Genomic DNA, 24,723 nt, shown 5'->3' on the forward strand with positions numbered 1-24,723 from the left:
AGATTATCTAAAAAAAACAATACATATGTGACCAAAAGGTTCAAATGTGGAATTGGATTTAAGTTTTGAACAGTGTTTAATGTGTGTGTGCTGGTGAACTGCTTCTGTTATGTTTGAGTCATAATGCTGTGGATCCTTTTCACAGTACAACATGATGAGACCTGACGTTCACTGTCTGCTGTGAAAATCTCTCAGAAGGTGTTTGTAAGCAGGTCAATAAAAACAGTCACGTGTCTGATTTTACATGAAGCCATCAGGTTGGTAAGCAGAAACGCTATGAAGTCATCCAGTGGTTCAAATGAATGCTGTATTTCCAGTCTCTGAGTCTCTAAGTCCCATTGTGATTAATGAGAGAGCAGGTTTGAAAAGCAGACAACTAATCTGCACTGCACTCCTACAACAATGTTGTGCTCATTATAGACAGTTTAAAATCAAATGATCAAAATCAATACAGTCCAACCAGATATATTACCTTTGTCATTCCACACATTCCAACCTAACTTTGCAAACTTCATCGCTCCAGTAATGGATCAGTGGGGAAAAAAGGAAAATATTAGTGAGTATTCAGATGGTGTGTGTGTCTGTATATGGTGTGTGTGTATATATTATTCTGTCTGAATTAAGGTGGTTTAACAGAGACGATGTGACGTCTTGTTGGCTGAAGACTTTGTAGTGTGTTGGTCCTGACAGAAGCTGTGTTCATCCATCTAATGACCAGAGATGACAAACACTGTTTAAAAAGTAGGTTTGTCTGTGGAGTCCTCCCCTCACAGGTTTATTTAGGCCTAGCAGCGAGGACCCCAACCCATAATCCTCCTGCAGACACACCTGTAGAGGAGAGTATAAAGAGCCTGGCCTGAAGTGAGTCACACATCCAGCTTCACAGAGTCTCTCCACAGCAGCTCTCCTCTGAAGCTCCACAGCCTCCAGACCGACCCTGAAGATGACTCCCTCTGCCAGCCTGCTGCTGCTGCTGCTGCTGCTCGGCCTCTGTCAGGCACATCCTCTCCAGGAGGAAGGAGGCCAAGAAGAAGAAGAAGTCCCAGACACCATGGACATCACCACCAGGATTCTCACCTCCAACAACGCCACCGATGAGATGCTGCTGGAAGGAGACCTGCTGGCTCCCAAAACCAGAAACGCCATGACGTGCTGGTCCCAGAGCTGCCTGTGGAGGAAAGCTTCCAACGGCTTGGTGATGATCCCCTTCACCATGAGCGCTGAGTTCAGCAGCTGGGAGAGGCAGACCATCGACAGAGGAATGAAGGCCTTCCACAGCAGCACCTGCATCCGCTTCGTCCCCCGTCAGAACGAGTACGACTACATCAGCGTGGAGAACAGAGGCGGATGTTTCTCCGCTCTGGGCAGAACTGGAGGCAGACAGGTGCTCTCTCTCAACAAGCAGGGCTGCCTCTACCACGGCATCATCCAGCACGAGATCAACCACGCTCTGGGCTTCCAGCACGAACAGACCAGGAGCGACCGCGACTACTACGTCAGGATCAACTGGGAGAACATCGACCCCAACATGGCCTACAACTTCTACAAGAAGAACACCAACAACCTCAACACCCCCTACGACTACTCCTCCATCATGCACTACGGAAGAACGGCCTTCTCCATCCAGTACGGCAGGGACTCCATCACCCCCATCCCCAACGCCAACGTGCAGATCGGCCAGAGGCAGGGCATGTCCTACTGGGACATCGTGAGGATCAACCTGCTCTACGGCTGCTGAGAATAATGCTGATGCTGTTCTGAAGCTGCTACAACCTGTGACATCAATGTTAACATGTTGTTTCTTTCACCGTCTGACTTCAAATGTTCACACAACAGAAAATGGTCGCTAATAAAGCTGATGCAAAATGACTGACTGCTATCTTGTAATTTTTCTCTATTGTTGTGATAGATAGAATTTTTGACTATTAATATCTCACAAGCCAGAGATTGTGCACAATGTGGCAACCTGAAAGTTGTTTCGTTAACAGTTCGTTGGCCAGTTATTTATGAGGTATCAGTGGTAAGTCAATAAGAGTCAGGGTGGCCCTGTGGCAAAGGCAGTAGAGGCAGATGGATGAACAAAAATCTAAATGAATCATTTCATCTTTACCAAGTGATGTAATCCATGTATCCAGACCACAGTGTAGTAATGACAGTGTACATCACAACTCATTTATTACACAGCCTCCACATGATCTGTATACAGACAGAGGAGGGAACTACAGCACCACTAAACACACTCACTGCAGTCGGAGAAGAACAATGTCTGTGTGTGACCACTGCTATGTTTTAGTCGCGTGCATCCATGAATCAGATTATTATCAGTAGTTTGTGTTTAACAGCTCCAGCAACAAGTCTAACTAGCAGCTGACTTACTGTGACATGATGAATGACAGACAGTGGCTGGACCACTGAGGACAAACTGACATGAAGGTAGGCTTTACACGCATCTGTATGTCAGGTTATGTGTGAAATGATGTCAGAGTTTGAACTGATTGGTATCTTGAGGCCCTGAGTCACTTTACAACTAAGATGCAGAACAGTAAGAAGTTAAACAGGCTACAACAAGCTACACACTGCAGCTCCACTTTGGTTAGAGAAGTGCATCAAACACAAACTGTTAGTCAAGGCTTTGAAGGAGTTTGGCAAAACCTGGAAACATGTTGGTTTGTACCACTCCAACCACTCAGGATGGTCTGAGAAGAATTTCTTAGTTCTGCTTTAGATCCAGTCTGTTGTTGCTGTCACAGGACCCCATCAGAGGTTCATCAGTCTCTAGTGCTGCAACAAGTTCTGGGAGGTTTTGGGATTCCAGCTGTTGCACTTGTGAATTACTTCATGGAGTGTAGCACTGCGGGACAAACAAAAGAGCTTAGAAATAACACTAATCATAAATATGATGCTAACTTAAAAGATAGTTATGATGCCAGGTGTGTGTTTGTGTGTGTGTTTGCCTTGCGGGAGCAGCAGCAGTGTAATGTGCAGGACAAACAGCCTCCATTCAGTATGAATACACACTCATCATCACCACACTCACACCACAATCAGTATGATTCAGTGAAAGAGTGGACTCTGAGTTGAAAGGTTTAAAATGCGATCCTACCTGGTGATGAAACGTGACAGAAGAGAAGCAACAACAATAACATGGACATGAAGGACCGAGCTGGATCAGCTGTTTCCCGTTTTTTTACCCCAGCAGAGGGAGGAGAGAGTGTTTCTGTCCTGAGAACTACAACAGTTCAAACTGCCTTCAAGCGATCCAGTCCTTATCAACACCCCTTACATACAGTAACGCTAAATAACAGTTTATTCGACCACAGAGCCCAGGGATCAGCTTTTCCAGTGAGCTCCCTCACATCCTCCCTTTTTCACATAACTATGGTGAGATCGTGCATCGAGTTACTAGACGTTAATTTCGTGTAATAGTGGTTTAACGTTCATGATAAAGAGGCACAGCTTCACCACACCAACATGGCACCCATGTTGAATGAACAGCAGCTACACTGAAACAAGCAGAGCCGATTTCATGTTCGATGACTGTGAGCTGACAGTTATTATAACAAGATAAAGTTACAAGTGTTAATTCCACATTTGTAGTTAAATAGCTGTTTTAGAAAGGAAAACTGTGAGTATTCAGATGGTGTTTATCTGTTCATGTATTTGTTTTAGCATCCCAACTGTTTAATTAGACACTGAAATAAATGTCATGGAACAACTACAAGATGAGCTTTCAAAGAGACAATGATATATATTATTCTGTCTGAATTAAGGTGGTTTAACAGAGACAATGTGATGTCTTGTTGGCTGAAGACTTTGTAATGTGTTGGCCTTGACAGAAGCTGTGTTCATCCATCTAATGACCAGAGATGACAAACACTGTTTAAAAAGTAGGTTTGTCTGTGGAGTCCTCCCCTCACAGGTTTATTTAGGCCTAGCAGCGAGGACCCCAACCCATAATCCTCCTGCAGACACACCTGTAGAGGAGAGTATAAAGAGCCTGGCCTGAAGTGAGTCACACATCCAGCTTCACAGAGTCTCTCCACAGCAGCTCTCCTCTGAAGCTCCACAGCCTCCAGACCGACCCTGAAGATGACTCCCTCTGCCAGCCTGCTGCTGCTGCTGCTGCTGCTCGGCCTCTGTCAGGCACATCCTCTCCAGGAGGAAGGAGGCCAAGAAGAAGAAGAAGTCCCAGACACCATGGACATCACCACCAGGATTCTCACCTCCAACAACGCCACCGATGAGATGCTGCTGGAAGGAGACCTGCTGGCTCCCAAAACCAGAAACGCCATGACGTGCTGGTCCCAGAGCTGCCTGTGGAGGAAAGCTTCCAACGGCTTGGTGATGATCCCCTTCACCATGAGCGCTGAGTTCAGCAGCTGGGAGAGGCAGACCATCGACAGAGGAATGAAGGCCTTCCACAGCAGCACCTGCATCCGCTTCGTCCCCCGTCAGAACGAGTACGACTACATCAGCGTGGAGAACAGAGGCGGATGTTTCTCCGCTCTGGGCAGAACTGGAGGCAGACAGGTGCTCTCTCTCAACAAGCAGGGCTGCCTCTACCACGGCATCATCCAGCACGAGATCAACCACGCTCTGGGCTTCCAGCACGAACAGACCAGGAGCGACCGCGACTACTACGTCAGGATCAACTGGGAGAACATCGACCCCAACATGGCCTACAACTTCTACAAGAAGAACACCAACAACCTCAACACCCCCTACGACTACTCCTCCATCATGCACTACGGAAGAACAGCTTTCTCCATCCAGTACGGCAGGGACTCCATCACCCCCATCCCCAATGCCAACGTGCAGATCGGCCAGAGGCAGGGCATGTCCTACTGGGACATCGTGAGGATCAACCTGCTCTACGGCTGCTGAGAATAACGCTGATGCTGTTCTGAAGCTGCTACAACCTGTGACATCAATGTTAACATGTTGTTTCTTTCACTGTCTGACTTCAAATGTTCACACAACAGAAAATGGTCGCTAATAAAGCTGATGCAAAATGACTGATTGCTATCTTGTTATTTTTCTCTATTGTTGTGCTAGATAGATAGATAGATAGATAGATAGATAGATAGATAGATAGATAGATAGATAGATAGATAGATACCCAAAAGTTGTTTCATTAATGGTTCATTGGTCAGTTATTTATGAGGTATCAGTGGTAAGTCAATAAGAGTCAGGGTGGCCCTGTGGCAAAGGCAGTAGAGGCAGATGGATGAAAAAAAAAATCTAAATCATTAATTTCATCTTTTTTGATAATGACATTTTACTGCAACATGTAGTTTTTTCTGCCTAAATAAACAAATGTCTTACCATTTCACTTTGTTTATATGTAGCGGACCCCGACACCTTTCTAGCCTCAAATGGTGTGATCTTATTTTACTCTCAGAATAGCTTGTTGTCTGAGTTTGAATTTCTTCTACAAATCTACAGAGTGCACCTTTAACCTTTCCAAACTCTATTTAGAGAAGCTAAACAATCCTTCTTTGTGTTCTTTGAAGAATTGTCAAAATGTCATAGTTGATGTGTGTTTGTTAGAGGAAACAGCTCAGTGTCCAGCAGAGATAACTCCACACAACCTGGCTTTAGATTTCTAGGGTAGGATATTTTAGAGACTTTATTTAAAGGATGAGCCTGAAATGATCTCTCAAGTTATAAGGTACCAACACATGACATGGAAACAAAGTTAGCCTATTAAACCATTAATGTTCTTCTTAACTTTTCGATCAGATTTTCTCAAACAGTCCCTCCCTGTTTCACAGAGTGAACCTCATTTTCACAGTACACAGTTTTGATGAGTGACATTTAATTGCTCACAATGTGCAAACAACAATGAACAACTTGTGGAAGTTATAACTGGTTCAGATGTTATTGTGATTCAGTTTTTCAGCTCCACCATGCATACTGTCCAAGTGTATCACTGTGATATAGTGTGTCACTTTCCAGTGTTAAACTCCTGGTGAACATGGATCATCCTCACTGTGTCTGCTCCGTATTTGTCTTCTGCTAAATAGTTGCCATGAAAAATGTATTGAGTCCGCTCTACAGATGCAGTTTGTTTCGTCGCTAAATGTCACCTGAGCGTGTTCCCTGATGATGTCACGACAGTCAAAGCCCAAACCCTCGATGAGGCAGAGTTCTCTCGCCGGGTGCGGTGGCACACGTCTGTAGTCCAAGCTGCCGGGAGGCTGAGGCTGGAGGATTGTTTCAGCTCAGGACCTCTGAGTGACAGCGGACCATGTCGATCAGGTGTCCGCACTAAGTTCGGTATCGATATGGTGATCCTGGGGGAGCCCGGGACCACCAGGTCGTCTAAGGAGGGGTGCACCAGCCCAAGTCGGACAAGGAGCAGGTCAAGGCCCCTGTGCCGCCAGTAGTGGGATCCCGCCTGTGAATAAATGCTGTAGTGCAGCCTGAGTGACACAGCAGGACCCAGTCTTTATATACTGTTCAACACACACACACACTCAACAACAGCGTCTTTATATGTCACAGCAGCTTCATCACTGCCCATTTAGCTTCTATCTATCTATCTATCTATCTATCTATCTATCTATCTATCTATCTATCTATCTATCTATCTATCTATCTATCTATCTATCTATCTATCTATCTATCTATCTATCACAACAATAGAGAAAAATAACAAGATAGCAATCAGTCATTTTGCATCAGCTTTATTAGCGACCATTTTCTGTTGTGTGAACATTTGAAGTCAGACGGTGAAAGAAACAACATGTTAACATTGATGTCACAGGTTGTAGCAGCTTCAGAACAGCATCAGCATTATTCTCAGCAGCCGTAGAGCAGGTTGATCCTCACGATGTCCCAGTAGGACATGCCCTGCCTCTGGCCGATCTGCACGTTGGCGTTGGGGATGGGGGTGATGGAGTCCCTGCCGTACTGGATGGAGAAAGCCGTTCTTCCGTAGTGCATGATGGAGGAGTAGTCGTAGGGGGTGTTGAGGTTGTTGGTGTTCTTCTTGTAGAAGTTGTAGGCCATGTTGGGGTCGATGTTCTCCCAGTTGATCCTGACGTAGTAGTCGCGGTCGCTCCTGGTCTGTTCGTGCTGGAAGCCCAGAGCGTGGTTGATCTCGTGCTGGATGATGCCGTGGTAGAGGCAGCCCTGCTTGTTGAGAGAGAGCACCTGTCTGCCTCCAGTTCTGCCCAGAGCGGAGAAACATCCGCCTCTGTTCTCCACGCTGATGTAGTCGTACTCGTTCTGACGGGGGACGAAGCGGATGCAGGTGCTGCTGTGGAAGGCCTTCATTCCTCTGTCGATGGTCTGCCTCTCCCAGCTGCTGAACTCAGCGCTCATGGTGAAGGGGATCATCACCAAGCCGTTGGAAGCTTTCCTCCACAGGCAGCTCTGGGACCAGCACGTCATGGCGTTTCTGGTTTTGGGAGCCAGCAGGTCTCCTTCCAGCAGCATCTCATCGGTGGCGTTGTTGGAGGTGAGAATCCTGGTGGTGATGTCCATGGTGTCTGGGACTTCTTCTTCTTCTTGGCCTCCTTCCTCCTGGAGAGGATGTGCCTGACAGAGGCCGAGCAGCAGCAGCAGCAGCAGCAGGCTGGCAGAGGGAGTCATCTTCAGGGTCGGTCTGGAGGCTGTGGAGCTTCAGAGGAGAGCTGCTGTGGAGAGACTCTGTGAAGCTGGATGTGTGACTCACTTCAGGCCAGGCTCTTTATACTCTCCTCTACAGGTGTGTCTGCAGGAGGATTATGGGTTGGGGTCCTCGCTGCTAGGCCTAAATAAACCTGTGAGGGGAGGACTCCACAGACAAACCTACTTTTTAAACAGTGTTTGTCATCTCTGGTCATTAGATGGATGAACACAGCTTCTGTCAGGACAAACACATTACAAAGTCTTCAGCCAACAAGACGTCACATCGTCTCTGTTAAACCACCTTAATTCAGACAGAATAATATATATCATTGTCTCTTTGAAAGCTCAACTTGTAGTTGTTCCATGACATTTATTTCAGTGTCTAATTAAACAGTTGGGATGCTAAAACAAATACATGAACAGATAAACACCATCTGAATACTCACAGTTTTCCTTTCTAAAACAGCTATTTAACTACAAATGTGGAATTAACACTTGTAACTTTATCTTGTTATAATAACTGTCAGCTCACAGTCATCGAACATGAAATCGGCTCTGCTTGTTTCAGTGTAGCTGCTGTTCATTCAACATGGGTGCCATGTTGGTCTGGTGAAGCTGTGCCTCTTTATCATGAACGTTAAACCACTATTACACGAAATTAACGTCTAGTAACTCGATGCACGATCTCACCATAGTTATGTGAAAAAGGGAGGACGTGAGGGAGCTCACTGGAAAAGCTGATCCCTGGGCTCTGTGGTCGAATAAACTGTTATTTAGCGTTACTGTATGTAAGGGGTGTTGATAAGGACTGGATCGCTTGAAGGCAGTTTGGACTGTTGTAGTTCTCAGGACAGAAACACTCTCTCCTCCCTCTGCTGGGGTAAAAAAACGGGAAACAGCTGATCCAGCTCGGTCCTTCATGTCCATGTTATTGTTGTTGCTTCTCTTCTGTCACGTTTCATCACCAGGTAGGATCGCATTTTAAACCTTTCAACTCAGAGTCCACTCTTTCACTGAATCATACTGATTGTGGTGTGAGTGTGGTGATGATGAGTGTGTATTCATACTGAATGGAGGCTGTTTGTCCTGCACATTACACTGCTGCTGCTCCCGCAAGGCAAACACACACACAAACACACACCTGGCATCATAACTATCTTTTAAGTTAGCATCATATTTATGATTAGTGTTATTTCTGAGCTCTTTTGTTTGTCCTGCAGTGCTACACTCCATGAAGTAATTCACAAGTGCAACAGCTGGAATCCCAAAACCTCCCAGAACTTGTTGCAGCACTAGAGACTGATGAACCTCTGATGGGGTCCTGTGACAGCAACAACAGACTGGATCTAAAGCAGAACTAAGAAATTCTTCTCAGACCATCCTGAGTGGTTGGAGTGGTACAAACCAACATGTTTCCAGGTTTTGCCAAACTCCCTCAAAGCCTTGACTAACAGTTTGTGTTTGATGCACTTCTCTAACCAAAGTGGAGCTGCAGTGTGTAGCTTGTTGTAGCCTGTTTAACTTCTTACTGTTCTGCATCTTAGTTGTAAAGTGACTCAGGGCCTCAAGATACCAATCAGTTCAAACTCTGACATCATTTCACACATAACCTGACATACAGATGCGTGTAAAGCCTACCTTCATGTCAGTTTGTCCTCAGTGGTCCAGCCACTGTCTGTCATTCATCATGTCACAGTAAGTCAGCTGCTAGTTAGACTTGTTGCTGGAGCTGTTAAACACAAACTACTGATAATAATCTGATTCATGGATGCACGTGACTAAAACATAGCAGTGGTCACACACAGACATTGTTCTTCTCCGACTGCAGTGAGTGTGTTTAGTGGTGCTGTAGTTCCCTCCTCTGTCTGTATACAGATCATGTGGAGGCTGTGTAATAAATGAGTTGTGATGTACACTGTCATTACTACACTGTGGTCTGGATACATGGATTACATCACTTGGTAAAGATGAAATGATTCATTTAGATTTTTGTTCATCCATCTGCCTCTACTGCCTTTGCCACAGGGCCACCCTGACTCTTATTGACTTACCACTGATACCTCATAAATAACTGGCCAACGAACTGTTAACGAAACAACTTTCAGGTTGCCACATTGTGCACAATCTCTGGCTTGTGAGATATTAATAGTCAAAAATTCTATCTATCACAACAATAGAGAAAAATTACAAGATAGCAATCAGTCATTTTGCATCAGCTTTATTAGCAACCATTTTCTGTTGTGTGAACATTTGAAGTCAGACGGTGAAAGAAACAACATGTTAACATTGATGTCACAGGTTGTAGCAGCTTCAGAACAGCATCAGCATTATTCTCAGCAGCCGTAGAGCAGGTTGATCCTCACGATGTCCCAGTAGGACATGCCCTGCCTCTGGCCGATCTGCACGTTGGCGTTGGGGATGGGGGTGATGGAGTCCCTGCCGTACTGGATGGAGAAGGCCGTTCTTCCGTAGTGCATGATGGAGGAGTAGTCGTAGGGGGTGTTGAGGTTGTTGGTGTTCTTCTTGTAGAAGTTGTAGGCCATGTTGGGGTCGATGTTCTCCCAGTTGATCCTGACGTAGTAGTCGCGGTCGCTCCTGGTCTGTTCGTGCTGGAAGCCCAGAGCGTGGTTGATCTCGTGCTGGATGATGCCGTGGTAGAGGCAGCCCTGCTTGTTGAGAGAGAGCACCTGTCTGCCTCCAGTTCTGCCCAGAGCGGAGAAACATCCGCCTCTGTTCTCCACGCTGATGTAGTCGTACTCGTTCTGACGGGGGACGAAGCGGATGCAGGTGCTGCTGTGGAAGGCCTTCATTCCTCTGTCGATGGTCTGCCTCTCCCAGCTGCTGAACTCAGCGCTCATGGTGAAGGGGATCATCACCAAGCCGTTGGAAGCTTTCCTCCACAGGCAGCTCTGGGACCAGCACGTCATGGCGTTTCTGGTTTTGGGAGCCAGCAGGTCTCCTTCCAGCAGCATCTCATCGGTGGCGTTGTTGGAGGTGAGAATCCTGGTGGTGATGTCCATGGTGTCTGGGACTTCTTCTTCTTCTTGGCCTCCTTCCTCCTGGAGAGGATGTGCCTGACAGAGGCCGAGCAGCAGCAGCAGCAGCAGCAGGCTGGCAGAGGGAGTCATCTTCAGGGTCGGTCTGGAGGCTGTGGAGCTTCTGAGGAGAGCTGCTGTGGAGAGACTCTGTGAAGCTGGATGTGTGACTCACTTCAGGCCAGGCTCTTTATACTCTCCTCTACAGGTGTGTCTGCAGGAGGATTATGGGTTGGGGTCCTCGCTGCTAGGCCTAAATAAACCTGTGAGGGGAGGACTCCACAGACAAACCTACTTTTTAAACAGTGTTTGTCATCTCTGGTCATTAGATGGATGAACACAGCTTCTGTCAGGACAAACACACTACAAAGTCTTCAGCCAACAAGACATCACATTGTCTCTGTTAAACCACCTTAATTCAGACAGAATAATATATATCATTGTCTCTTTGAAAGCTCATCTTGTAGTTGTTCCATGACATTTATTTGAGTGTATAATTAAACAGTTGGGATGCAAAAACAAGTACATGAACAGATAAAAATGTTGTGAACAGACACACACACCATCTGAATACTCGCAGTAATATTTTCCTTTTTTCCCCACTGATCCATTACTGGAGTGATGAAGTTTGCTGCAAACTTAGGTTGGAATGTGTGGAATGACAAAGGTAATATATCTGGTTGGACTGTATTGATTTTGATCATTTGTTTTTAAACTGTTTATTTTTACGTCTATTATCTCAATGCACGATGAATAATCTAAAATTGAATGATGACTCCTTTTCCATTGCCATGAGCCTCAAAAATGTGACTGACAAAGAGGAAACAGATTGAAGCAGAAGATCACAGACGCCATCAGGCTGCATCCAGAAGATGTTAAAACTTGTTTTAAAAGTCTCAATGTAGAACATCCTGAACACCCTGAGCACGGGACTGTTAGACTCTAGTTGGTGTCATGCACATGTGTTCAATATATGTGTTTGTTGACTGTTTGGGTGTTATATTGATTTCTGGGTAGTCAGGTTATTAGTAGTTTGCTTTGCTACCTGGTTAATTTGACATTAGTTGAATGATGCTTCACTCAGTCTCTGCATGCAACTAACCATCTTCTCTAACCTGGCATCACGTCACATACACACACAATCCTTCAGCTTGCACCATATCGTACCAGTGAGCTAATGGTGTGAGCACAACCATTGTTTGTCCGTTTCTCTCCTATCAAAGAAACAAGTGGTGATTCACCATCTTGTACCTGAGTCCAACCCTTCGATCAGCTCATTTTTCTGTAGTCTTCCTTTGTCATGCCATGCAGCCTGGTACTTTAAACCCCAGCCACCATTTTGCTTTTGATCTTCCAGACACAAACACACACACAAACACACACACACACACACACACACACACACACACACACACACACACACACACACACACACACACACACACACACACACGCTTGCACGCACACACGCACATGCACACACGCACACACAGACCTCAGGTTCTGCTCATTTTGAAAAAACAAAAATAAAATAGAAAATCTTCTTGTAACTGGCAGTTACCTGAGCATGCAGACGATTGGAACAACAGCGATGTTGTGACGTGAATGTGATGGAAGGAGGAGAGGGAACGCCATGTTTGGTGCCTGAATGTGATCAATAACACCTTTAAAGAAACAGCATCATGGATATTATATTTCTTTCACCATTTAGCTGCAACACAATATTGTCTGTCACCATCCAGCCGCCTTAGTGTCTCCTCTCTCAGAACTCTGAGCCAAAACCAAGCCCCATCCATTCCAGTGTGCCACTGTGCACCCTTTTGAGTAGAAGTGACCACCACAGCCCATTTACTCTGTTTTCTCTGCCTTTCTACTGCAGAGAGAGACAGTTTTATTTAAGGGCCGTCTTCCCAGAGATGAAATAATCCTTTAACTGCTGTGTTCCACTGTCACACACACCTTATATCTTCGGATATCTTCAGTGGGAGTTCATTCAAAGTAAAAATGTTTGGAAACATGTTTTTTTGGAAATAAATGTCTAACCGCTTTACCCATGTGGTTCTTACCTTCACAGACTCTGTGGAATAATGCCTTCCTCCTAAATATTTGGTCACATGATCAATGTAATTACAGTCAACCCATGAAATAAATGAATTCCCCAGCCATATTACTTTAACTTCCATGCAGAACTGCTTGAAAATAAAAAAGCTGAGGCAAAATATTGATGACCTCATGATGTTGTAGATAATCTTTTGATTTGTATTTGAAGTATTTGGTTTGAATATTTTAATGTGTGTGAGTGGTCACAAGACGCATGAACTGTTACACTCAGACGACACATTATCAGCAGAAATGATTGTCATTGCACTGTATTCTTTTTATGATATCTTTATCAGAAATTCCTCATGCAGTAACAGTATATATAAAAGAGATGCAATAAGTTTATAAAGGTGTGTTCACAACATCCTCTGCCTATCTCGGGAGGTGACAGAGGCCAAACATATCACTAGCATTCTCCCAGCTCCCCACACTCATCTGGTGGCTGCCGTGGAATCATCTAGAGGATTTTGTCCTGTATTTTGTCAGCTTGCGTGCACAGACACACAGAGCACAGACAGATGTCGAGAGCTGACATTTTGTTTATGTACAATAAAGTCGGAAGACCAAAAGAAAAACAGATGAAACTGTACAACAAGTCGGTTGGGGGAGAGATGTTTCCCCGCTCTAGGCGCAGCAGCTTGGGAGATGACGGGCGGAAGGGTGATGACACACAACAAGAGACCAGGGTCGGGCTCTAGTGGTGGGGCTCTACAGGTTGTCAGTATATGAGTCACACACTCCACCAACTGAGCCACTGGGGTGCATCAGAGGAAGATGCTTTAATCAGAAGATAAAGATCTTCATTGACTCATTTCATGGGCTTAAACACACTAAATAAACACATGGTCCTCATTTTAATGACCGAATAAAAAAATGGTCCATTTCATTTAAGTATAATCTCGAATTATAACTATTGTTGCATTAATGTGTTCATAACTTTGTGGCTGCAGCAGGTAAAGGATGAACTAATTTTAATAATTGTATGCTGGGTGGCTTTACCTATAATGATATAACCTAGCTACAACTTTAGATTATTGAAATGATGAATGAATAAAGTAGTAATGCTAACAAAACTAATTAAAGCTTTAAAATAGATGTAATGAAATAAAAATGTAAGATCTGACACTGGGATATAGTAGGTTAGAAAAATATGTGTATAGGTTTAAAGACCTAGATCTATCCGGTCCATGTTTTTTTTTTTTTTTGTGAGGGAAGCGCCATCTGATTATGACACCCTGCATCTGACTGAACGGGCGTGTCTTCAGTGGAATCTAGACACACCCCCAGGAAGACCAGGGGGGATCCCAGCCGGCTGCAAAGACTTGAGCCGGCCTTAACCGATGCTATCACAGGAAGATTATGGATAATATGTTCCATAAATCACGTAATCTGAGGTACATACTGAGTTTTGTTTACTGTTACACCCCTTATGGGAGTTAAAATATATTAAATATGTTAGGGGTCTGCTTTTACAGACAAAGCACACCAATTTATAAAGTTTTTTTTGTATAGGGCACTGTGGAATCTGGATATGTTTAAATGTAGCCATTTCAGTGGGATCCAGCATGGCTCATTTTATTAGTCTACTCTTCCAGCAAGGAGGTGGGGTAAATAAGGATGCTCTCCCTCCTGTATGTGACTTCTGCTGGGAAGCATACAGACCGCTCAAGCGTGAAGTCACATCGCACACAACAAAGTGATTCATACCAAACAAATGTTGGCCTATCTAGTCTGCATATAATACAGCGGCGGTGGAGGATTGATATCATGTGACATGTGGTGCGTCAGAGCGCTGCTCATGTGGGGCTCAGAAAGAGAGACAGAGACAATGATAGCTCATGTGTGTACACATGTGAAGGACTAGTCTCATCGCTGGGAGAAAACCCCATCGAAGTTATGACGTAGGTAACCTGGTATCAACATTTTCTCTGACATCAAACCTTGTCAACAGACCCTCCTCCGAGCCATGTGGGGGGGGATATTGTGACACTGCCTAGAAAATCCTGAGAGTCTTGGGTCACAGATGTTTATTCTTGGTATTGCTTAGCGGGTTTTCTCGTTCACCTCCTGTGTTTTTTATCTCTAAACAAGGCTGCAAATCGGCGGCCATAATCGCATTTGGCAGGTGGGATCCTATGGCTCAACACTGCGTGAGCAAGAGCCCACATGCAGGGATAAAGCAGAATATTTATTTACACCTTTTTTAATGTTAAACAAAGTTAAAACTGATTTAGAAATCACATATTTTTGCTTCTTTCTAGACTAAAGTTTAGTTCTATAATTCTCTCACAAGTTCTTTCTCCTGATGTCAGTGGCCATCAACAGTTATTAAACATACTACACTGCTGGTCAAAGGGGCTCTTTAATGGAGTATTCCAGTTTTTTGTGAGCTCTGCAGTTTTCTTTTTACAAAAACAGTATTGAAACTACTGCACCAGTTTTTATTTTGTCTTTAATCTTTGAGTAAACCCATCAGCATATGGTTATCTTCTCATCTGATCATACACCTAAAAAGGACGAAGAGCCTCAGAGACCGTCGCTGTTGATGGATGTTAGCCTGACTGCGACTGGCAACGGCGTGATAATGGCTGCTATCACTAAAGCTCAAGCTAAGTCTCCAAATGACATGAAAAGATCTATGGAGGTAAGACTTGTTGCCACTGAATTATGTTCATTATGTTCGGTCAGATTCCCTCACATGATCTACCTGCGGGGAGCCACAGGTGGGTAACACACAGCTCGTCTCGCAGCCTCCAAAAAAATGACTCATTTCATTCACTTTCAGAATTTAACACAATCGGTCCAATGCCATTTTGAGCAGAGGTTGATAGAGTGGCCAGAATTGTACTGGTGTAAGTAAGTACTGTTACTTTCCATAGATACTCAAAGTAGGTAGTCAAAGTAAAGGAAGTATCTATCTATAGAGAACTTAATGAGCACTAATTTCTTAAATTGTTACATTATTATACACTATCAAAATTAAAGTTTCTTGTTATGTTATGTTATTGTCTCTTATTTCGTATTGTGGTCGGGGAAATAAATCAGCAAATCTTGTGTATAGTAGACACTGTTTGTGTCAAAAAGTAACTATACACAATGTCCACATGTTACAGTCACCGTAAAGTTCAATCATTCCAGTACAGATGTCTCAGCACTTAGACGTTAAGAAGACCAACTGTGGTTTAAACATTATATCAGTCATGTCCACATGAAAAGACTGGTTGTCTCGACTGTTGTGTCTTTTTTTCATCAGGTTACACCAACAGGCATCACACTGTAGCACACCAAACAGTGTACATACATACAAAGAAGCACACACACATACAAAGTCTTTCACAAACATTTTGATGGTTTAATCAGAAGGCTCTCTGTGCCTGTGTTGGAGTGCACAGAGACACTCACAGACAGACAGTTATCATTTGTTACCTTAGATGTGCCTCACTGATACAAAACCCTAAACTACAGCAGATAAGAATGTTTGTTACCTGTTACTCTGTGTTGTATGAACAATTCATCTAACAAGCTCTTAGTGCTTAGTGCCCTTCCACATCTACACAGCACATAGTTGTTACATACTACTGTGGTTTAATGCAAATACTTCTGTGTTTGTCATGGTGCTGTTACCATTCTTTTCTCGAATGGAGCAACTGTATCAAGGTTCCAGCGTAATTTATCTCATTCTGTTTTGCCATTCTCGATCCAGTCGCCAGTATAAATGTGTGCAATAGTCGTGGTCAAAAGTTTACATCCACTTGTAAAGAGCCTGTATATAACGTGGCAGACTTGATTTCTACAGCTCTCATTTTTCTGCGATTGACCGAGTGGAACACATACTACTCTGTCACAAAAAAACATTGATGAAGTTTGGTTCAGTGATCAATTCATTATAGGTCTTCTGAAATCAAATCTGACAGCCATCCACAAGCTTCTGGTCGTCCTCTGGCTGAATGTTTAACCGCTCCTCTTGACAGAATCGGTGAAGTTCAACTTAATGTGCCGTCTTCCTGGCACAGGCTTGTTTCTTAGACACAGTCCAGATGTTCTCACTGGGCTTCAAGTCAGTATTTTGGAGGACCGTTCAAAACCCTACAGCAGCCTCTTAGCCCATGTTGATGCAAAACACACTTGACTGTGGACACTGTAACCTGTCTCCCAGCAGCTTCTTATTCATTGCTGACTTGCTTTTTGGTGGTTTATGGTTGACTGTTAACCATCCTGAACCAGTTTTCTCTCAACAGCAGGTGATGGTTTGCATTTTCTTCCTGATGGTGGCAGTGACACAACTGTGCCATGCACTTTATACTTACAGTTGTTTGCACTGTTGATCTGGGGACCTGTAACAGCTTTGACATAGTTCCAAGTGTCTTTCCTTGTTCAAATCAATAATGTTCTCTTTCAGATCAGCCCTCTTAGATCCTTCATCTGACATTTTTAGCTTCAATTAATTGGCACACAACATGTTTCCTCAGTTTTAACGGGTTAATTTATCTTGTTATTTCAGGATAACAAAGCTCGTCTTCTCAAGCCTCTGCAATATACACATATACATACTGTATACACCTACATGTTGGTGACATGGTGAAAACTGGCAATCTGGCTCTGACGCGATCAAATCTATATCAAATCTGTAAACTTATTACAGAGAAATAATAATCAAATAGTTTATGTTTCTGTTTTCTTGCGTGTCACTCTATGTTTTCTGTCACAGTGTGTTTAATGTGTTTCTCAGTTTGTGTGCCTCTACAGCATCTGTGACTCACAGACAAACAAGACAGCAGGTGGCGTGTGATGTCATATGGGGCGCATATAAGTGTGTTGTCTGTCTGCTGAACCTGGGGAGAAAGCAAAACTGGAGAACCGGAGACAAATAACTTGCAAATGGGACCCCTTTGTTTTGGTTCTTAGAGATGTCTAAATATGCATACTGAAACTTTCCTCTGGGCTTTACAGAGTGCAGAGGCTGAGACATTTTCTCTCTGGTGTATATCTGCGAGACCGAAGCTGTAAAGATTCTATGACTCTTTCTGTACATACTAAGTCAGCGTTTAATTGGGATTGTAAATACACATTGGTTGTGTGCCTCTACGATTCCTGCGACTGGCTCACAGAGGATGTCATCATCAAGGTCCAAACTACCTCTGCTCATGTATGGGATCCTTCTATGTAGCTTCTTTGCCCCTCTCCCAGTCATCAGCAGTAAGAGACAAACCCTGCGGAATGCCGGGTCGCTGCTTTGGGCCAGCAGCAGCTCTTGGGACAAGAGGGAGGTGACAGCGAGAGATGGCGAATACCTGCTGGGGATAAAGAGACTAAGAAGGCTATACTGTAATGTGGGCATCGGCTTCCACATTCAGGTTTTACCAAATGGGAAGATCACAGGCGTGCATAATGAAAACAGATACAGTAAGTTTTTGTTTTTTTTCTTTTTGTCATCCCCATTTTACATCCTTGTAAATCAGCAGGAAAACAACTGGTCGTAGCCATCTTGTGTCCAAATGTAAATTTTAAATTTAAGCAATTTTATGTGAAGAAAAACGAAAATACCAAGACTTCAGTAACTTTAGAGAGAATATGAATCAAGTAAGGTTCATGCAAACAATAATTCATGAGTGGATTATAAAAAAAATATATAGATCAATGACACAGTTGCTTAGTGAGTCATGTTGGTGTTGTTCCTGTAACCTCATCATCAGTGTTGCTCCAGAACCATCATTTCAACTCACGAGATAAATGAAGACGACATTTGGAGCAAGCTGTTGTCACTGTGTGGGTCAGGGTTAGCACCCTCCCACAGCACAACAGAGGCCACATAACACTTGTAATGTATTTTTATACTGTTCACTTAATCATTTTACGCTAATTTCACGTATACATTTCTTCTTATTATTCTATTCTTTTTCAGTTTTCTGTCACTTTTTGGTTAGTTTTAGGGAAATGAAACTTGCCAAAAAAAAAAACTTGGCTAGGTTCAGGATGACATGGTTTGGGTCAGACGCTTTAACAAGTGTTTGAAAGGATTACTCCTCCAACATGGCCATTTTTCTGGTCTTCTTTCCTGCGTTGCTAAGCTATGACATTACAAAAAATGTGATTAGTCGGTTTCAGTGATAGAGCAACATTAATTCTGATGTTTCAGGAAAAAGAATGGCTGACTGTGCTTCAAACCAGCCGGAGAAGAGCTAGAGATGCTGATGCTTGGCTGTCTGTACATTTTTTGTGCAGTTATCAGCAATACATTTGCAATTAAAAAAATATTTTTTTGAAAAGTTGTGGGAAAATACATGTGTGGCCTGAAAGCATGCGTAAATAAGCTGAGTCTCAGTGTTGATGTGTGAGAGTTAGCAGCAGTCGAAATGTTTCATGTGGTCAGATGGAACCACTGAAAATCTTGAGGTGGCAGACCAAAACCAAAAGCCGTGGATACATTTAATATATAGACCAGTTGAAAACTATGTCAGTATGAGAGTAAAGGAAACACACACTGATAAACTTCTTACTTTATCATTTTATTGTTTATGTCACTGTAACACTTGGAACTTGGAACATTTCCCTAGATAAGGAATCTATGCTGTGATCCAAGGTTAAGTATCTAAAGGAATAGATTAGAATGTACAGCCAAAGAAATTAACATATCAATAAGTAATAAATATTGAACTTAGAAAACACTCGGTACAAGTTCTTAACTATCTTTGGTTCCCCCCTTTGAACTCTCCTTGAAGGTTATCAGTTTTAAATAAGTCTCGGGTTTCTATCATTGAACCATGGTCCTCTTTAAACATACCAGTTATCCTCAGTTTTGGATCCAGCAACAATGAATTCTCAGGAAACGGTGCAAATATAATGGAATCATCCATAGTTTACTTCCCATTGATCTGGTTCCTACTCCAGAAAACAAAGCAGCGTTACGTTGTCAACAAAAAGAATCCTCACACATGTTTTCCACAGCACACGCACATTAACTTCCACCAAAACTCAAATACAAAATGTCCTCGTTTGATTTACCAGAGCCAGACCAGCAGCCCTGCATTCCTGCAATTCTGCTTTAACGAGTCAGCTCGAAGTGCAAAAACACACAATTTAACTTTACTGCAATGAAACGTTAATGCTAACTCGTCAGGATACACAAAAACGTAAGAAACGCCCACAGAGCTCATCCTGAAGATAACTCCTCTCTCTGCAGTCTGACAGCTTAACAACTTACCTGCCAGATGTGCTCAGTTTAGGTATGAAAAAGTTCCTTCTTCCCAAACTGAGCTGAGACCAGTTTCATCCACATGCCTTTATACACATACAGAAGCCCATTTTCACACATGAACTCTGGAATACATCTGGAGAATCAGATCAGGGTATTATCCGCAATTGCTTGTTCACATGAGCAGCATACATTGTGCCTGGGTAGCAGGCTACAGACTGCTCTGTAATGATGACTGTTTTTGCACTACATTGATACCATGCATTTGGACATATCCACAATGTGAATGGGTTAGGTTTAGGGTGAATGTGGATGAAAATGTAAACACGCCATAGCAAAGCATGAGAAAGTGAGCAGGGGAATATTCTGGGCAGATGCGTCGCAGAACTTTGACGATGAGTAGTTCAACACCATTTTCACGTGTAATGTACATTTGGATATGTGTGTTACAACTGAAGAGTACTACATGGCATGAGTTTATTTTGAGTGATTTGAATATGCTTCTTTTATAAAGGTTATGATTTAGTTTACCCCCCTTTTTCCACTTCAACCACCGGACCATTCCATATCAACTAACTAACTATCTAACTGACACCATCCCAATTCATGTCATCGATTTTACTGAAAAAATCCATCCAGTGGAAAAAAAGCATTTGGTGAGGCTTACAATATACAGTACATGCCAAGAATAACAAAAATGATGCAATCAGAACTTGTTATCAGATCCTGCAAGGTCCCATTTTGAGAAAACTCCATCGCATGACCTGTGAAAAGTTTTCAGCTTTTCCTTTTCTGATGCATTCTTCCTGCTGCTGATCATTTTCGTGTTTCATCCCAGGTCTTCTAGAAATTTCCCCAGTGGAGAGAGGAGTGGTGACTCTATTTGGGGTGAGGAGCGGTCTGTTCATTGCCATGAGCGACAAAGGGAAACTCTATGGTTCGGTAAGAACTGATCAGGGCTTTTTGTGCAGGTGTTTTCCACAACAAGTGTATTGGTTCTGGTGTCAGACTGCATCATCTTCATGCTAGAATGTGCCTGTTGAATATCACTGATTCCTACATACATTGCACCACTCCATATATTCATACTGTAGTGTAAACTGCTGTTTGCATCAAATGTCAAGCAGCTTGGTCAGTGGCCTCAGGCTTCAAATTATGACACTCTCTCTCTCTCTCTCTCTCTCCATATATATATATATATATATATCTATATATATATATATATATATATATATATATATATATATATATATATATATATATATATATATATATATATATGTATACATATATATATATATATATATATATATATATATATATATATACACACACACATACATACACATATATATATATATACATACATACATACATACACATATATATGTATATACATTATAATTATCATCATCATTATTCATAATATCTGTCATATCAATAAAATAAACAATTATATATGATAAAAAAATGCAAATGTATAGTTAATGGAAATTCTGTGACACTTGCATTGTTAAAAAGCAAAGACATGCATTATAAACTATTCATTGCCAATTGTTTATTGGAAAGTTGCAATTGATGTGTGATTACTGTGAAAATGGTTAATAAATACAGTGTAGTTCTTTTATAAACTTTTGGATTGGATTATGATAATGACTTGTCCCTTGTTGTTTATCCTCCCTCTCCTCAGGGCCACTACAACGATGAGTCCAAGTTCAAGGAGAATCTCCTGGCCAACAACTACAATGCTTATGAGTCAGCTGTCTACCCTGGCATGTATATCGGCCTCAGCAAAACTGGCAAAACCAAGAGAGGCAACCGGGTCACGCCCACTATGACCATGACACACTTTCTTCCCAGGATATGACGCTTAATAACAAAACCCTCAACAGTACAGAATCAAGTCAAGGTCCCTGTTGGGTCAGGCTTAGGGTTAGGAAATGTATTGTTGGACTACTCCTGTTCTCCTTCTATAACACAATGGACCAGAGCGGAAACCTGTAGCCTGTGTTTGCATGAACTGATGTGTTGTATTAACATGGGCTGTGGATGACGACCAAGATGGACAAACTTGCAAAACACCAAACAGCATTAAAATTGCCACCAGTACTATCGAGCTCCTTACAAATATGAAGGGGGCGAGGGAAATACAGCGCCAGTAAATGTGTGTCTTCTACCGAAATCCCTGATTCTGTCTGTGGGATCATGTTTGCACAGGGAGTGTGGGACATGCCCTGAACACACGGATAACTGCAACAGGCGCTCGAAGGAAACAGTCCAGTCCAGATGGTGTTATTGTGTCATCAAATGCATCACACACACACACACACACACACACACACACACACACACACACACACACACACACACACACACACACACACACACACACACACACACACACAATGCTTGATTTTTCACTTTCAACTATGGTCACATATCTCACATAATAGCTGGTGATGTCATTAGTACATTTCCGGGAACCTCCCAACTAGTTCCTGCTTAACTTCCGCTGATCGTGACATTTTCATTTCCATTTTAGTTTCTGCCCAAACTCGCAGGTCAATAAACTGAAGTGCATTTTGCAACCAATTATGTTCTCCCCAATTAACAGTCGGCAATCAGGCTCTCTCTCTCTCACACACACACACACACAGAGTTAATATACAAAGGTACTTCAAAGATTGTAAATATAAAATGTTTTCCTGTTATTAATTTATTTCCTAATCCACTGGTTTCTATGAGGCAAAGAGAAGGAATCTTTAAAAATAGGAAACTGATTCTTGATCAACAAGTTCCATTTGTTGGAATCTAGCATTTATGGTGGCTAACTTTAAAAAAAGAAAATGACATTTAGGAAAACTGTTCCAAAGTTGGACTGATCTGCTTAAGTGATATACGTTCAGTTTACTGACCAGCTGTTTATTAAATGTTCATTGGGGAATATTCTTATTAAATTATGTTTGGGCAATTTTCAATATATGTTGAGGTACAGTGAAGTGTTAATGCACTGACTCCTTTCTCACTCCCATCGGCGAGCCTGCTGTGGAGTAGTTATATAACCTCTGCGACGCTGCTTCTCAGCTGTGACAGCTCCGTCTTTTTAGGACTCTTTGTTGAAACAGCCAGAGCTGTTTGCTACTGGTTACTGGCACAAATTTGCCAGTCAACGTTGACCAAAGTTTGCACCAAAGAAAATTATAGATTTTTTTTTACGTTCCACACGTCGCTCCACTGGACACGGTGTAAAGGCTAGTTAAGACCTTGACCAGGCCTCGAAGCTGACATGCTGCTTAAGTGCTTTACAATCAGCAAGTGTAGACAAGATGAAACTGATCAGAGAGAACAGTCTCTGGACACAGGAGCTCATCCACTGTTCCTGGGTTGGGTTGTGCTGAAGGTTACGTTGAATATAGGGCCATTCCACATGAGCAATGAGCAACATTCACGATCCCTGCTCCCATATTGTGCTCATTTTGTGCAAACAGAGAGTAAATAACACTGATCACACCTTAGGCTGCAAGGGACAAAATATAACTGTGAAAAAATTGGATTTTCTCTGAGCAATACTGAATAATCTCATCTTACAACAGCCACCCAGAGAAGCCGACAGGTGATCAGTCTGCATTAATATGAAGATGAGGTTGAATAAACAACATGTTTTTGTTGGCTGTTTTGCAACATTTCCATCTGTAAGATGTCCATGCACGTGCATATGAATCTATACAAACTGAGTATGTTTGGATCAGGGGCTGTTTATGTCACTCAGAAGAATCATGTTTGTGTATGTGTGTGAGTGTGTGTGTGTGTATGTGTGTGCAGAGTGTCACACAGGTGTTTGTTTATTGGTCTGGAGGATGTCTTTGAACCGATTTTGCAAATAAAGTGTTCATACAGTATATAATGTATTTCAGGCTGCGTGTCGATTTATTTTACACAGTGATACACATTTCACACATACACATGAACAGTTTCTGGGCTTTCATCCTTTTCTCATTGGGATTGCACTTTCTCATTTCTCAAGTTTGTTTTTTCATAATGGTTTTTGTTCCTCTGTCCAGCATTTTATAGTTTAATTTTCTTGTTTGTTTTCTGAATTTTGTGCCCATATGGTTTGTGTTAATTTGTGTAGTGTGCACTTTGAATCTATCTTAAAACGTCCAGTGGCGAAAACCTTGTGAGAACTAAAACAGTAATCTACGCTAACTAGGAATTGTTGGGTTGTCATATCTTTAAATGCCCCCAGTCTACAGAGAGAGCAGGTCCTCTTCCACCAACTGTGGAGGTCTGGAGGTCCTTTTGCCAGAGGTTTTGTGCGGCCACAGTAAGGGGTGAGGTGAGGGGAGTGACCTGAAAACAATACAGCCATACCGGTTTGTTATAGTGTACCACAGGTTTTTATCATGGTAGCCAAGTGCTTTCCTCATGGGGGGAAATGTTGGCCCTTTGTAAATAAGTTATTCAAGGAGTATGGTCCACCCCTGCTCAATTTGGAAATCAAAAGCAGCCAACTGATGTGAAACGGCCAAGAGACATTTAACCCACTATTAACATTACTATATGTATATTTTTGACCCAGCAGATTTGGTCACATTTTAAGAAGAACTATAATAAATGAATTACTGATCCAAACTTCATCAATGTGTTTCGTGACAAAGTAGTATGTGTTCCACTCATTCCATCACAGAAAAATTAGAGCTGTAGAGTCTGCCCTGTTATATAAATGTTCTTATCAAGTGGATGTAAACTTTTGCCCATGACAGCAGCACACACTGACAC

At 42.7% G+C, this 24,723-nt stretch overlaps 5 protein-coding genes across 5 annotated transcripts; 3 read left to right on the forward strand and 2 right to left on the reverse strand.

Moving 5' to 3' along the window:
• The first annotated feature begins 522 nt into the window (after positions 1-522).
• LOC119006925 (high choriolytic enzyme 1-like) lies at positions 523-1,870 on the forward strand. Its single transcript, XM_037076071.1, has 2 exons — positions 523-556; positions 774-1,870. Exon 2 carries the CDS (start codon positions 944-946, stop codon positions 1,736-1,738), a length of 795 nt encoding a protein of 264 aa, XP_036931966.1. The 5' UTR covers positions 523-556; positions 774-943; the 3' UTR covers positions 1,739-1,870.
• Positions 1,871-3,759: 1,889 nt separating this feature from the next.
• LOC119007471 (high choriolytic enzyme 1-like) lies at positions 3,760-4,884 on the forward strand. The gene has a single exon (XM_037077192.1). The coding sequence runs from the start codon at positions 4,090-4,092 to the stop codon at positions 4,882-4,884; it is 795 nt and encodes a 264-aa protein (XP_036933087.1). The 5' UTR covers positions 3,760-4,089.
• Positions 4,885-6,672: 1,788 nt separating this feature from the next.
• LOC119007472 (high choriolytic enzyme 1-like) lies at positions 6,673-7,836 on the reverse strand. The gene has a single exon (XM_037077193.1). It carries the CDS (start codon positions 7,597-7,599, stop codon positions 6,805-6,807), a length of 795 nt encoding a protein of 264 aa, XP_036933088.1. The 5' UTR covers positions 7,600-7,836; the 3' UTR covers positions 6,673-6,804.
• A 2,057-nt stretch (positions 7,837-9,893) lies between these two features.
• On the reverse strand, positions 9,894-10,978 carry LOC119007474 (high choriolytic enzyme 1-like). The gene has a single exon (XM_037077196.1). It carries the CDS (start codon positions 10,743-10,745, stop codon positions 9,951-9,953), a length of 795 nt encoding a protein of 264 aa, XP_036933091.1. The 5' UTR covers positions 10,746-10,978; the 3' UTR covers positions 9,894-9,950.
• A 6,885-nt stretch (positions 10,979-17,863) lies between these two features.
• On the forward strand, positions 17,864-21,811 carry LOC119007627 (fibroblast growth factor 4-like). Its single transcript, XM_037077413.1, has 3 exons — positions 17,864-18,155; positions 20,783-20,886; positions 21,635-21,811. The coding sequence occupies exons 1-3, from the start codon at positions 17,864-17,866 to the stop codon at positions 21,809-21,811; spliced, it is 573 nt and encodes a 190-aa protein (XP_036933308.1).
• Positions 21,812-24,723: the final 2,912 nt, after the last annotated feature.

The sequence above is a fragment of the Acanthopagrus latus genome, chromosome 18 (genome assembly GCF_904848185.1).
Source record: "Acanthopagrus latus isolate v.2019 chromosome 18, fAcaLat1.1, whole genome shotgun sequence".
Taxonomy (NCBI): domain Eukaryota; kingdom Metazoa; phylum Chordata; class Actinopteri; order Spariformes; family Sparidae; genus Acanthopagrus; species Acanthopagrus latus.

Coding starts and splice junctions, on each gene's coding strand:
- LOC119006925 (XM_037076071.1), top strand. CDS start 944: ATGACTCCCTCTGCCAGCCTGCTGCTGCTGCTGCTGCTGCTCGGCCTC.
- LOC119007471 (XM_037077192.1), top strand. CDS start 4,090: ATGACTCCCTCTGCCAGCCTGCTGCTGCTGCTGCTGCTGCTCGGCCTC.
- LOC119007472 (XM_037077193.1), bottom strand. CDS start 7,599: ATGACTCCCTCTGCCAGCCTGCTGCTGCTGCTGCTGCTGCTCGGCCTC.
- LOC119007474 (XM_037077196.1), bottom strand. CDS start 10,745: ATGACTCCCTCTGCCAGCCTGCTGCTGCTGCTGCTGCTGCTCGGCCTC.
- LOC119007627 (XM_037077413.1), top strand. CDS start 17,864: ATGTCATCATCAAGGTCCAAACTACCTCTGCTCATGTATGGGATCCTT. Junction 18,156..20,782: donor GCATAATGAAAACAGATACA/GTAAGTTTTTGT, acceptor GTTTCATCCCAG/GTCTTCTAGAAATTTCCCCA. Junction 20,887..21,634: donor AAGGGAAACTCTATGGTTCG/GTAAGAACTGAT, acceptor CCCTCTCCTCAG/GGCCACTACAACGATGAGTC.